The sequence below is a fragment of the Oncorhynchus mykiss genome, chromosome 26 (genome assembly GCF_013265735.2).
Source record: "Oncorhynchus mykiss isolate Arlee chromosome 26, USDA_OmykA_1.1, whole genome shotgun sequence".
NCBI classification, from domain to species: Eukaryota; Metazoa; Chordata; class Actinopteri; order Salmoniformes; family Salmonidae; genus Oncorhynchus; species Oncorhynchus mykiss.
Window position 1 is genome coordinate 2,124,044 of NC_048590.1, and position 15,727 is coordinate 2,139,770.

A 15,727-nucleotide genomic window follows, 5' to 3' on the forward strand; every position below is an offset into this window, starting at 1 on the left:
AGACAGTCTAGTTCTGTCTCTCTCAGACACCAGTGAACCTGATTGGTTCTCAGAGAGGAAGACAGTCTAGTTCTAGCTCTCTCAGACACCAGTGAACCTGATTGGTTCTCAGAGAGGAAGACAGTCTAGTTCTGTCTCTCTGTCCCTCTCAGACACCAGTGAACCTGATTGGTTCTCAGAGAGGAAGACAGTCTAGTTCTGTCTCTCTGTCTCTCTCAGACACCAGTGAACCTGACATGTTTTAGTCAGGTTTATAAGGGATAGTGTGAGGATGTTTTAGTCAGGTTTATAAGAGATATTGTGAGGATGCTTTAGTCAGGTTTATAAGGGATATTGTGAGGATGTTTTAGTCAGGTTTATAAGGGATATTGTGAGGATGTTTTAGTCAGGTTTATAAGAGATATTGTGAGGATGTTTTAGTCAGGTTAATAAGGGATATTGTGAGGATGTTGTTTGCCTCTCACCCCTGATGAACCCCAGGAGACTCAGACAAGCAGCTCTCCCTCTGGCCTCTCATCTCCCCTCCTCCCTCTCATCCCCAGCTTGAAGTGCTGTTGCTATAGAGACCAAGTCATAGAATTGTCAGAACATGTGAACTAACAATTTGTGGGAGAGAGAGATACAGAGAGAGAGAGAGAGAGACAGAGAGAGAGAGACAGAGATAGAGAGAGAGAGACATAGATAGAGAGAGAGACAGAGAGAGAGATACAGAGAGAGAGAGAGACAGTGAGAGAGAGACAGAGATAGAGAGAGATACAGCGAGAGAGACAGAGAGAGAGAGAGAGAGAGAGAGAGAGAGACAGAGACAGACAGAGACAGAGAGATAGAGACCCAATCGACCAAAAATACACACAGGGGTTCAAACTTCCCATGGATTTAGTAATGCTAGAAACTCCCTCTAGCCAATGACTCCACCAATCCAATGGTAGAAACTCCCTCTAGCCAATGACTCCACCAATCCAATGGTAGAAACTCCCTCTAGCCAATGACTCCACCAATCCAATGATAGAAACTCCCTCTAGCCAATGACTCCACCAATCCAATGATAGAAACTCCCTCTAGCCAATGAATCAGCCAATCCAATGATAGAAACTCCCTCTAGCCAATGACTCCGCCAATCCAATGATAGAAACTCCCTCTAGCCAATGACTCCACCAATCCAATGATAGAAACTCCCTCTAGCCAATGACTCCACCAATCCAATGGTAGAAACTCCCTCTAGCCAATGACTCCACCAATCCAATGATAGAAACTCCCTCTAGCCAATGAATCAGCCAATCCAATGATAGGAACTCCCTCTAGCCAATGACTCCACCAATCCAATGATAGAAACTCCCTCTAGCCAATGACTCCACCAATCCAATGGTAGAAACTCCCTCTAGCCAATGAATCAGCCAATCCAATGATAGGAACTCCCTCTAGCCAATGACTCCACCAATACAATGATAGAAACTCCCTCTAGCCAATGACTACACCAATCCAATGATAGGAACTCCCTCTAGCCAATGACTCCACCAATCCAATGATAGAAACTCCCTCTAGCCAATGACTCCACCAATGCAATGATAGAAACTCCCTCTAGCCAATGACTCCACCAATCCAATGATAGAAACTCCCTCTAGCCAATGACTCCACCAATCCAATGATAGAAACTCCCTCTAGCCAATGACTCCACCAATCCAATGGTAGAAACTCCATCTATACTCTACTCTCTCTACCCTATTCCATGCATAGTACACTACGTCTAACCAGGGCCCTATTGCCTACATATTACACTACTTTAGAGCCCTATTCCCTACATAGTGCACTACTTTAGACCAGAGGGGTCAGTGAAGCTCCTACCACTACAGTGAGGGAAGCGTGTGTTGCCATGGTCCCCGAGATGTTGATTACAGCTGAGACATTTATTACATCCTATAAAAGTTGAATGAGGAAGTTGATGGATTCTGTGTAGAGGTTGTGTGTGTGGTTAGCCAACACAACGGGTGTGTGTGTGTGTGTGTGTGTGTGTGGTTAGCCAACACAACAGGTGTGTGTGTGTGTGGTTAGCCAACACAACAGGTGTGCATCTCCTTATACTGCATGCACACACACACACACACACACACACACACACACACACACACACACACACACACACACACACACACACACACACACACACACACACACACACACACACACACACACACACACACACACACACACACACACACACACACACACACACACACACACACACACACACACACACACACACACACACACACACACACCATGCTGAGATCCCTGAGCAGCAGTGATGATTTACACTGCTGAGATAGACTCATCTGGTGTGGTTAATTAACCACCGGGAGAGGCAGCAGGAGAGAGGGAGAGAGACAGCGAGAGAGAGATACAGAGAGAGAGATAGAGAGAGACAGAGAGAGAGATAGAGAGAGAGACAGAGAGATAGAGAGAGACAGAGATACAGAGAGATAGAGATACAGAGAGATAGATAGAGAGAGAGAGAGAGAGAGAGAGAGAGACAGAGATACAGAGAGATAGAGATACAGAGAGAGAGATACAGAGAGAGAGATAGAGAGAGACAGAGAGAGAGAGACAGAGAGATAGAGAGAGACAGAGAGACCCCTCCCTTGATTCAGATTACAACCCCTCCCTTGATTCAGATTACAACCCCTCCCTTGATTCAGATTACAACCTCTCCCTTGATTCAGATTACAACCTCTCCCTTGATTCAGATTCCAACCTCTCCCTTGATTCAGATTACAACCTCTCCCTTGATTCAGATTACAACCTCTCCCTTGATTCAGATTACAACCTCTCCCTTGATTCAGATTACAACCTCTCCCTTGATTCAGATTACAACCTCTCCCTTGATTCAGATTACAACCTCTCCCTTGATTCAGATTCCAACCTCTCCCTTGATTCAGATTCCAACCTCTCCCTTGATTCAGATTCCAACCTCTCCCTTGATTCAGATTCCAACCTCTCCCTTGATTCAGATTCCAACCTCTCCCTTGATTCAGATTCCAACCTCTCCCTTGATTCAGATTACAACCTCTCCCTTGATTCAGATTACAACCTCTCCCTTGATTCAGATTACAACCTCTCCCTTGATTCAGATTACAACCTCTCACTTTCAGATATTTGAAAAGAAAATCTCCAAAATATCTCTATTTTTAAAACAAGTCATAGAAAGTTGGTTGCAATTTTCAGCTTCATCGACCAGAAAAGACACAACAAATATTAGGAACCATGAACCACTGGTTCCCTTCCCCAGATCTGTGCCTCGACACAATCCTGTCTCGGAGCACCATGGGATAATTCCTTCCACCTCATGGCTTGGTTTTTGCTCTGATATGCACTGTCAGCTGTGAGACCTTATATAGACAGGTGTGTTGCCTTGCCAAATCATGTCCAATCCATTGAATTTTACACAGGTGGACTTCAATCAAGTTTAAGTATTTGATTGTCATCAATCAAAGCTGTCATCAAGGCAAAGGGTGGCTACTTTGAAGAATGTAACATCTAAAATATATTTTGATTTGTTTAACACTTTTTTGGTTACTACATGATTCCATTTGTGTTATTTCACAGTGTTTGTTGTCTGTGTTAATGTCTGGTTGTTGTCTGTGTTAATGTCTGGTTGTTGTCTGTGTTAATGTCTGGTTATTGTCTGTGTTAATGTCTGGTTGTTGTCTGTGTTAATGTCTGGTTGTTGTCTGTGTTAATGTCTGGTTGTTGTCTGTGTTAATGTCTGGTTGTTGTCTTTGTTTTGATTAACTCACTTTGTTGGTTTTTCTTGTGTTATTTTTAGTTTTTCACTTACTTTGGCAATGTAAACACTCCCATGCCAATAAAGACCCTTTGAATTGAATTGAGAGAGAGAGAGAGAGAGAGAGAGAGAGAGAGAGAGAGAGAGAGAGAGAGAGAGAGAGAGAGAGAGAGAGAGAGAGAGAGAGAGAGAGAGAGAGAGAGAGAGAGAGAGAGAGAGAGAGAGAGAGAGAGAGAGAGAGAGAGAGAGAGAGAGAGAGAGAGAGAGAGAGAGAGAGAGAGAGGGGGAGAGAGAGAAAGAGAGAGACAGAGAGAGAGAGACAGAGAGATGGAGAGAGAGAGAGAGAGAGAGAGAGAGAGAGAGAGAGAAAGAGAGAGAGAGAGAGAGACAGAGAGAGAGAGAGAGAGAGAGAGAGAGAGAGAGACAGAGAGAGAGAGAGAGAGAGAGAGAGAGAGAGAGAGAGAGAGAGAGAGAGAGAGAGAGAGAGAGAGAGAGAGAGAGAGAGAGAGAGAGAGAGAGAGAGAGAGGGCAGAGAAGAGGGAGAGAGAGAGAAGGGCAGAGAGGAGAGAGAGAAGGGCAGAGAGAGAGAGAGAGAGAAGGGCAGAGAAGAGAGAGAGAGAAGGGAAGATAGAGGGGTGAAATGAGGGGAGACTGCTCTCCAGGCCCACTGCAGAAAGCAGGCTTCACAGCAGTAAACAGCCTTCAGAATATCAATGAGAGGAGAACAGGCACATATTGAGCTGTTTCACATCCTCAAATAAGGGAGAGAGGAGACAGAGAGAGTCAGACAGACACAGATAGAGACACAGACAGAGACAGAGAGAGGTACTGGCCCCTGCTAAGACTGAATGCTAAACTGATAAGACAGCCCAAAACTAAATGGATGCTGGCGTTCTGTAGCATTAACATTACGGCTAAATTTCCTCCCATTACAGTCATGGTTAACACTTTGATTACTCTAGGGATAGTTTAAACATTATTAAAGGGTGAGGCAGGGCGAGGCAGGGCGAGGGGAGGCAGGGCGAGGCAGGGCGAGGCAGGGCGAGGCAGGATGAGACAGGGGAGGCAGGGCGAGGCAGGGCGAGGCAGGGCGAGGCAGGATGAGACAGGGGAGGCAGGGCGAGGCAGGGCGAGGCAGGATGAGACAGGAGAGGCAGGGCGAGGCGAGGCAGGGTCGGAAAGAGAGCTTCTCTAACTGGTTTGATCTGTCTGTGAAATGCCCGGGCAGGCAGCTGTAACCGTACTTGTCGGCCTGTCGGTCGATGGTAACCCACCTACACACTCTCCCCACCTACACTCTCTCCCCACCTACACTCTCTCCCCACCTACACACTCTCCCCACCTACACACTCTCCCCACCTACACACTCTCCCCACCTACACACTCTCCCCACCTACACACTCTCCCCACCTACACACTCTCCCCACCTACACTCTCTCCCCACGTACACTCTCTCCCCACGTACACTCTCTCCCCACGTACACTCTCTCCCCACGTACACTCTCTCCCCACGTACACTCTCTCCCCACATACACTCTCTCCCCACGTACACTCTCTCCCCACGTACACTCTCTCCCCACGTACACTCTCTCCCCACGTACACTCTCTCCCCACGTACACTCTCTCCCCACGTACACTCTCTCCCCACGTACACTCTCTCCCCACGACAGTTCTGACAAGAACACTGGACGTGTGGAGCCCTGAGGCTCCCCTCACTCACACTCCACCCCCCAGCAGGGGCAGCCAGGATAATGGGTCCCAAGAACAGGACTGGTTGTCAGGGCTCGCCTCGGGGATTAGTGTGTGTGAAGGCGGAGGGATGGTTGTCGGGGGCCTCAGGGATGGTTGTCTGGGGGCTCAGGGATGGTTGTCGGGGGGCTCGGGGATGGTTGTCGGGGGGCTTGGGGATGGTTGTCTGGGGGCTCAGGGATGGTTGTCGGGGGGCTCGGGGATGGTTGTCGGGGGGCTCGGGGATGGTTGTCGGGGGCTCAGGGATGGTTGTCAGGGGCTCAGGGGATGGTTGTCGGGGGCTCAGGGGATGGTTGTCAGGGGCACAGGGGATGGTTGTCAGGGGCTCAGGGATGGTTGTCGGGGGGTTCAGGGATGGTTGTCAGGGGCTCAGGGATGGTTGTCAGGGGCTCAGGGATGGTTGTCGGGGGCTCAGAGTTAGTGTGTCGGGGGCTCAGGGATGGTTGTCAGGGGCTCAGGGGATGGTTGTCAGGGGCTCAGGGGATGGTTGTCGGGGGCTCAGGGGATGGTTGTCGGGGGCTCAGGGGATGGTTGTCAGGGGCTCAGGGGATGGTTGTCGAGAGCTCAGAGTTAGTGTGCCAGGGTGGTGTTGTGGCTGCTTTACCTTGACCTTCTCTTGAAGCTTTCCGAGCCGCACGGTGTCCTCCACAATCCTGCTGATCACCCCCTGCTTGTCGTGCTCTAGGGACGAGGCCTGCGGAGGGAGAGAGGAGACAGGGAGGGTTACGGATCTGGGAGAGGAGTGGAGGAGGAGAGCGAGAGAGGGATCGAGAGAGGGATGAGGAGGGAGGGAGAGCGAGAGAGGGATGAGGGAGGGAGGGAGGGAGGGAGAGCGAGAGAGAGGTATAAGAAGGGAGGGAGAGCGAGAGAGGGATGAGGAGGGAGCGAGGGCGGGAGGGAGTGCGAGAGAGGGATGAGGAGGGAGGGAGAGTGAGAGAGGGATGAGGAGGGAGCGAGGGAGGGAGGGAGAGCGAGAGAGAGGTATGAGAAGGGAGGGAGAGTGAGAGAGGGATGAGGAGGGAGGGAGAGTGAGAGAGGGATGAGGAGGGAGGGAGAGCGAGAGAGAGGTATGAGAAGGGAGGGAGAGTGAGAGAGGGATGAGGAGGGAGGGAGAGCGAGAGAGGGATGAGGAGGGAGTGAGGGAGCGAGGGAGAGCGAGAGAGGGATGAGGAGGGAGCGAGGGAGAGCGAGAGAGGGATGAGGAGGGAGGGAGGGAGAGCGAGAGAGAGATGAGGAGGGAGCGAGGGAGGGAGGGAGAGCGAGAGAGGGATGAGGAGGAAGCGAGGGAGGGAGCGAGAGCGAGAGAGGGATGAGGAGGAAGCGAGGGAGGGAGGGAGAGCGAGAGAGGGATGAGGAGGGAGGGAGAGTGAGAGAGGGATGAGGAGGGAGCGAGGGAGGGAGGGAGAGCGAGAGAGAGGTATGAGAAGGGAGGGAGAGTGAGAGAGGGATGAGGAGGGAGGGAGAGCGAGAGAGGGATGAGGAGAGAGGGAGAGCGAGAGAGGGATGAGGAGGGAGCGAGGGAGGGAGGGAGAGCGAGAGAGGGATGAGGATGAAGAGAGGGAGGGAGGAATGAGGGGAGGGAGAGAGAGCGAGAGAGAGAGGGATGAGGAGGGAGCGAGAGAGGGATGAGAAAGGAGCGAGAGAGGGATGAGGAGGGAGCGAGAGAGGGATGAGGAGGGAGAGTGAGAAGGATGAGGAGGGAGGGAGAGAAAAGGATGAGGAGGGAGGGAGAGAGGGAGGGAGGAATGAGGGGAGGGAGGGAGGGATAAGGAAGGAGGGAGAGAGAGAGACGGATAAGGAAGGAGGGAGAGAGAGAGGGATGAGGAGGGAGAGCGAGGGAGGGAGGGAGGGATAAGGAAGGAGGGAGAGCGGGAGGAATGAGGGAGAGCGAGGGAGGGAGGAATGAGGGGAGGGAGGGAGATAGGTTCATTAAAGCAGTGGACCAGTAACAAGACCACAGTCAGTCTAACAGCCCCCCCCCCCCCCCCCCCCCCCCCCCCCCCCCCCCCCTCAGTCAGTCAGTCTAACAGCCCCCCACCCCCCCCCCCCCCAGTCAGTCAGTCTAACAGCCCTCCACAGAGTAGTCAGTCATTGAGAGGAAATGGAAAGGTGTCTGACTCACATCACCTGAGGAGGAATTGATGTTAAAAATTCCCTAAAGCTCAATAACAACATGGACACAAAAACCTTTTTACAAACAGGAGCTATTGCATCCGAACACATAATGTTGTTTGAAAGACAGAGATTACTTACAGTGGTAAAGTAATGTACATCACATAAATTTAAAAAAAGAGATTGTATTGTTCAGATGTTCGGAGACATGTGTCGAGGACATGGATCAATGAACTGTATGTACACGACGTAGAGACTACTGCCACTGAGACACACTTCCAACAGACCGACAACTGGCAGGACCAACTAGCCTGGACTCCAGAAAAACACTGGACCTGCCACTGAGACACACTTCCAACAGACTGACAACTGGCAGGACCAACTAGCCTGGACTCCAGAAAAACACTGGACCTGCCACTGAGACACACTTCCAACAGACTGACAACTTAGCCTCCAGAGTCCAGGTACGGCTGGCAGGACCAACTAGTCTGGACTCCAGAAAAACACTGGACCTGCCACTGAGACACACTTCCAACAGACTGACAACTGGCAGGACCAATTAGCCTGGACTCCAGAAAAACACTGGACCTGCCACTGAGACACACTTCCAACAGACTGACAACTGGCAGGACCAACTAGTCTGGACTCCAGAAAAACACTGGACCTGCCACTGAGACACACTTCCAACAGACCGACAACTTAACCTCCAGAGTCCAGGTACGGCTGGCAGGACCAACTAGCCTGGACTCCAGGAAAACACTGGACCTGCCACTGAGACACACTTCCAACAGACCGACAACTGGCAGGACCAACTAGCCTGGACTCCAGAAAAACACTGAACCTGCCACTGAGACACACTTCCAACAGACTGACAACTGGCAGGACCAACTAGTCTGGACTCCAGAAAAACACTGGACCTGCCACTAAGACACACTTCCAACAGACCGACAACTTAACCTCCAGAGTCCAGGTACGGCTGGCAGGACCAACTAGCCTGGACTCCAGGAAAACACTGGACCTGCCACTGAGACACACTTCCAACAGACCGACAACTGGCAGGACCAACTAGCCTGGACTCCAGAAAAACACTGAACCTGCCACTGAGACACACTTCCAACAGACTGACAACTGGCAGGACCAACTAGTCTGGACTCCAGAAAAACACTGGACCTGCCACTGAGACACACGTCTAACAGGCTGGCAGGACCAACTAGTCTGGACTCCAGAAAAACACTGGACCTGCCACTGAGACACACGTCTAACAGGCTGGCAGGACCAACTAGTCTGGACTCCAGAAAAACACTGGACCTGCCACTGAGACACACTTCCAACAGACCGACAACTTAACCTCCAGAGTCCAGGTACGGCTGGCAGGACCAACTAGCCTGGACTCCAGGAAAACACTGGACCTGCCACTGAGACACACTTCCAACAGACCGACAACTGGCAGGACCAACTAGCCTGGACTCCAGAAAAACACTGAACCTGCCACTGAGACACACTTCCAACAGACTGACAACTGGCAGGACCAACTAGTCTGGACTCCAGAAAAACACTGGACCTGCCACTGAGACACACTTCCAACAGACCGACAACTTAACCTCCAGAGTCCAGGTACGGCTGGCAGGACCAACTAGCCTGGACTCCAGGAAAACACTGGACCTGCCACTGAGACACACTTCCAACAGACCGACAACTGGCAGGACCAACTAGCCTGGACTCCAGAAAAACACTGAACCTGCCACTGAGACACACTTCCAACAGACTGACAACTGGCAGGACCAACTAGTCTGGACTCCAGAAAAACACTGGACCTGCCACTGAGACACACGTCTAACAGGCTGGCAGGACCAACTAGTCTGGACTCCAGAAAAACACTGGACCTGCCACTGAGACACACTTCCAACAGACTGACAACTGGCAGGACCAACTAGTCTGGACTCCAGAAAAACACTGGACCTGCCACTGAGACACACGTCTAACAGGCTGGCAGGACCAACTAGTCTGGACTCCAGAAAAACACTGGACCTGCCACTGAGACACACGTCTAACAGGCTGGCAGGACCAACTAGCCTGGACTCCAGAAAAACACTGGACCTGCCACTGAGACACACGTCTAACAGGCTGGCAGGACCAACTAGTCTGGACTCCAGAAAAACACTGGACCTGCCACTGAGACACACGTCTAACAGGCTGGCAGGACCAACTAGTCTGGACTCCAGAAAAACACTGGACCTGCCACTGAGACACACGTCTAACAGGCTGGCAGGACCAACTAGTCTGGACTCCAGAAAAACACTGGACCTGCCACTGAGACACACGTCTAACAGGCTGGCAGGACCAACTAGTCTGGACTCCAGAAAAACACTGGACCTGCCACTGAGACACACGTCTAACAGGCTGGCAGGACCAACTAGTCTGGACTCCATAAAAACACTGGACCTGCCACTGAGACACACGTCTAACAGGCTGGCAGGACCAACTAGTCTGGACTCCAGAAAAACACTGGACCTGCCACTGAGACACACGTCTAACAGGCTGGCAGGACCAACTAGCCTGGACTCCAGAAAAACACTGGACCTGCCACTGAGACACACGTCTAACAGGCTGGCAGGACCAACTAGTCTGGACTCCAGAAAAACACTGGACCTGCCACTGAGACACACTTCCAACAGACTGACAACTGGCAGGACCAACTAGTCTGGACTCCAGAAAAACACTGGACCTGCCACTGAGACACACGTCTAACAGGCTGGCAGGACCAACTAGTCTGGACTCCAGAAAAACACTGGACCTGCCACTGAGACACACGTCTAACAGGCTGGCAGGACCAACTAGCCTGGACTCCAGAAAAACACTGGACCTGCCACTGAGACACACGTCTAACAGGCTGGCAGGACCAACTAGTCTGGACTCCAGAAAAACACTGGACCTGCCACTGAGACACACGTCTAACAGGCTGGCAGGACCAACTAGTCTGGACTCCAGAAAAACACTGGACCTGCCACTGAGACACACGTCTAACAGGCTGGCAGGACCAACTAGTCTGGACTCCAGAAAAACACTGGACCTGCCACTGAGACACACGTCTAACAGGCTGGCAGGACCAACTAGTCTGGACTCCAGAAAAACACTGGACCTGCCACTGAGACACACGTCTAACAGGCTGGCAGGACCAACTAGTCTGGACTCCATAAAAACACTGGACCTGCCACTGAGACACACGTCTAACAGGCTGGCAGGACCAACTAGTCTGGACTCCAGAAAAACACTGGACCTGCCACTGAGACACACGTCTAACAGGCTGGCAGGACCAACTAGCCTGGACTCCAGAAAAACACTGGACCTGCCACTGAGACACACGTCTAACAGGCTGGCAGGACCAACTAGCCTGGACTCCAGAAAAACACTGGACCTGCCACTGAGACACACGTCTAACAGGCTGGCAGGACCAACTAGCCTGGACTCCAGAAAAACACTGGACCTGCCACTGAGACACACGTCTAACAGGCTGGCAGGACCAACTAGTCTGGACTCCAGAAAAACACTGGACCTGCCACTGAGACACACGTCTAACAGGCTGGCAGGACCAACTAGTCTAGAAAAACACTGGACCTTGAAGCTGTTTATTTCCAGCTGTGGAGATCTGCCATCTCACAGCTCCCGTGTCGGCCTTCTGGGTCATGTCATCTGGCCATAGTACCGGGTCCAATCCAAGCGCCAACGCCGTTTAGATACCTCAAAGGCATCTACATGAGTTGGATAACATGGTAATAGGAGGTCTTTGACCAGTCAGACAGTCTTCAACACCATAGTACTCTCCAAACTCATCATTAAGCTTGAAACCCTGGGTCTCGACCCCCCGCCCTGTGCAATTGGGTCCTGGACTTTGACGGGCCGCCCCCCAGGTGGTGAGGGTAGGAAACAACATCTCCACCCGGCTGATCCTCAACACTGGGGCTCCACAAGGGTGCGTGCTCAGTATAACCTCCTGTTCCGAGAACGTAAGGACGACGGTCCGATGTCAGAATGGTTCAGATAATAACTACAGAATGAAGCCAACATCAGTGTGAGCTTTGTTGCGCATGGTATGAACATTGAACTCTTATTCACTACTGAAGTGATACCTCCCAGCCGCAGCAAACGCAGGTTAGGAAGGAACAGACAGAGTATCCCGTCGTTATGACAACGTAACTAGTTTACCAGCAGAAACACTCTTCAAAGGACTCGGTTGGGCAACACGGCCTTCCATCTACCACTAACCTATTGAAGCGCAGCTCAGAGTAAATATTTACTGCATTTTCCTTTTCCAAATGGGCGGTAATTTAGAATCCATAAGATACTGTATTTACGATAGAGACATCGCTTCTCCCTTTGTTCCTCAGTCTTCCCGCTCTTTCACTCAAACCCAGCCCCCTTTTTCTTTGTGTATCCAGCTGTCATATCTGTTCCTCCACTAGGGACGTTTTCCTTTATGACGTCATTTGTAATCAAGTTATGATTTAATTATGTGTAATTCTGTGTGATTAGTTAGGTATTTAGTAAATAAATAATTAAACCCAATTTTGTATTGCTGATTCAACTTGTTAGCCAGGGTTCGTGCAGATAACCAAAAATGTACAACTTTCAGATGAGACTGAATTAAGGTGACGATTAATATCGACTGCTATTGATGTAAAATATTACTAGGTCTTTAAGAGTTTATTCGGAAGATAACAGCTCTATCAAAATGATTTTGTGGTGCCCGACTCTCTAGTTAATTACATTTACATGATTGTCATCAAGGACATCAACCACCCGAGCCACTGCCTGTTCACCCCGCTATCATCCAGAAGGCGAGGTCAGTACAGGTGCATCAAAGCTGGGACCGAGAGACTGAAAAACAGCTTCTATCTCAAGGCCATCAGACTGTTAAACAGCCATCACTAATTTGATGTGATGTGATGTGATGTGATGTGTGTGTGTGTGTGTGTGTTATACCATGTATACTAGCTGGTCTCTCTCCTGTGTGGTCTTCTCAGCCAGAGCTACGATAGAGGACAGGTAGTGATGGGCTCTCATCTCCTTCTCTATAGAGTCATCAACTTGTTGCTTCAACAGGCCTATACGCCTCTGGGCCTTCCTGTGAGAGAGGGAGAGTGAGAGAGCAAGAGAGCGAGAGAGGAGGGTGGGGAAGGTAGATACAGAGAGAGAGAGAGCGAGAAAGAGAGGAGGGAAGGGGAGGTAGATACAGAGATAGAGAGAGAGCGAGAGGCAGAGGGCATTGTGTTGATCACAGGAATACATTTCTAACACCTTTCAGAGAGATTGCCACATTGAGATTGAGGGCTGTTTTCTTTCCATACAGGGAGCTAACAGCTGTTCCCTCAGAGTCTCCAGATACATACAGGAACTGTACTGTCTGTTACCGCATCACATCTGGCACCCTGTTCCCTATATAGTATACTACTTTAGACCAGAGCCCTATTCCCTATATATAGTGTACCACTTTAGACCAGAGGCCTATGGCACCCTATTCCCTATATATAGGTCTGTGTGAGGTGCATTTTCCTGCCATGGTTCAGGGCCACTCAACCCCTTACAGGGCATGGTTCAGCCTCCAGACTCTGATGATGTCAGCAGTGAGGTTAGGGGTCAGGGGTCAAGGTCTGAGTACCTGTTAGCATGTCGGGACACCTCCAGGTCAGCCTCCAGACTCTTGATGTCAGCAGTGAGGTTAGGGGTCAGGGGTCAGGGTCTGAGTACCTGTTGGCATGTCGGGATACCTCCAGGTCAGTCTCCAGACTCTTGATGTCAGCAGTGAGGTTAGGGGTCAGGGGTCAGGTCAGGGTCTGAGTACCTGTTAGCATGTCGAGACACCTCCAGGTCAGCCTCCAGACTCTTGATGTCAGCATTCAGGTTGGTTTTGTCCAACAGCAGACTGTTCTTCTCTGTCTGTAGACTAGTCACTCTCTGCTGCAGCTCCTCTAGCTCAGTCTGCTGACGGCCTGAATCAGCCTCCAGTTGGCTACGGTAGATAACACACACACACAGAGACACACACACACACACACACACACACACACACACACACACACACACACACATGCACACACACACACACACACTTTATGATTGTAGTTAAAACATGTTTTTTTTTACTATCTACAGCTGTTCCTCGTCTCTGTTCCTCATCTCTGTTCCTCATCTCTGTTCCTCATCTCTGTTCCTCATCTCTGTTCCTCATCTCTGTTCCATGGTGACTATCTACAGCTGTTCCTCATCTCTGTTCCATGGTGACTATCTACAGCTGTTCCTCATCTCTGTTCCTCATCTCTGTTCCTCATCTCTGTTCCATGGTGACTATCTACAGCTGTTCCTCATCTCTGTTCCATGGTGACTATCTACAGCTGTTCCTCATCTCTGTTCCTCATCTCTGTTCCATGGTGACTATCTACAGCTGTTCCTCATCTCTGTTCCTCATCTCTGTTCCCCATCTCTGTTCCATGGTGACCATCTACAGCTGTTCCTCATCTCTGTTCCTCATCTCTGTTCCTCATCTCTGTTCCATGGTGACTATCTACAGCTGTTCCTCATCTCTGTTCCATGGTGACTATCTACAGCTGTTCCTCATCTCTGTTCCTCATCTCTGTTCCATGGTGACTATCTACAGCTGTTCCTCATCCCTGTTCCTCATCTCTGTTCCATGGTGACTATATACAGCTGTTCCTCATCTCTGTTCCTCATCTCTGTTCCATGGTGACTATCTACAGCTGTTCCTCATCTCTGTTCCATGGTGACTATCTACAGCTGTTCCTCATCTCTGTTCCTCATCTCTGTTCCTCATCTCTGTTCCATGGTGACTATCTACAGCTGTTCCTCATCCCTGTTCCTCATCTCTGTTCCATGGTGACTATATACAGCTGTTCCTCATCTCTGTTCCATGGTGACTATCTACAGCTGTTCCTCATCTCTGTTCCTCATATCTGTTCCATGGTGACTATCTACAGCTGTTCCTCATCTCTGTTCCATGGTGACTATCTACAGCTGCTCCTCATCTCTGTTCCTCATCTCTGTTCCATGGTGACTATATACAGCGGTTCCACATCTCTGTTCCATGGTGACTATCTACAGCTGTTCCTCATCTCTGTTCCATGGTGACTATCTACAGCTGTTCCTCATCTCTGTTCCATGGTGACTATATACAGCTGTTCCTCATCACTGTTCCTCATCACTGTTCCTCATCACTGTTCCTCATCACTGTTCCTCATCTCTGTTCCTCATCTCTGTTCCTCATCTCTGTTCCATGGTGACTATCTACAGCTGTTCCATGGTGACTATCTACAGCTGCTCCTCATCTCTGTTCCTCATCTCTGTTCCATGGTGACTATCTACAGCTGTTCCTCATCCCTGTTCCTCATCTCTGTTCCTCATCTCTGTTCCTCATCTCTGTTCCATGGTGACTATCTACAGCTGTTCCATGGTGACTATCTACAGCTGTTCCTCATCTCTGTTCCATGGTGACTATCTACAGCTGTTCCTCATCTCTGTTCCTCATCTCTGTTCCATGGTGACTATATACAGCTGTTCCTCATCTCTGTTCCATGGTGACTATCTACAGCTGTTCCTCATCTCTGTTCCATGGTGACTATCTACAGCTGTTCCTCATCTCTGTTCCTCATCTCTGTTCCATGGTGACTATATACAGCTGTTCCTCATCTCTGTTCCATGGTGACTATCTACAGCTGTTCCTCATCTCTGTTCCATGGTGACTATATACAGCTGTTCCTCATCTCTGTTCCATGGTGACTATCTACAGCTGTTCCTCATCTCTGTTCCATGGTGACTATCTACAGCTGTTCCTCATCTCTGAACCTATGACCACGTCTGAACCTATGAACCTATGACCACGTCTGAACCTATGACCACGTCTGAAACTATGACCACGTCTGAAACTATGACCACGTCTGAACCTATGACCACGTCTGATCCTATGACCACGTCTGATCCTATGACCACGTCTGATCCTATGACCACGTCTGATCCTATGACCACGTCTGATCCTATGACCACGTCTGAACCTATGACCACGTCTGAAACTATGACCAC

General features: G+C 50.2%; 1 protein-coding gene across 3 annotated transcripts in view; it reads right to left on the minus strand.

Moving 5' to 3' along the window:
• Positions 1–15,727, minus strand: part of LOC110518214 (centrosomal protein of 89 kDa-like) — a 160,492-nt gene that overhangs the window by 31,780 nt on the left and 112,985 nt on the right. For all 3 annotated transcript variants that reach the window (XM_036963777.1, XM_036963776.1, XM_036963775.1), the window contains exons 12-14: positions 13,479–13,646; positions 12,620–12,761; positions 6,132–6,221 (exon numbers count right to left, since the gene is read on the minus strand). In XM_036963777.1, the coding sequence (XP_036819672.1) occupies positions 6,132–6,221; positions 12,620–12,761; positions 13,479–13,646 (400 nt within the window). The remainder of the gene's footprint in view (positions 1–6,131; positions 6,222–12,619; positions 12,762–13,478; positions 13,647–15,727) is intronic.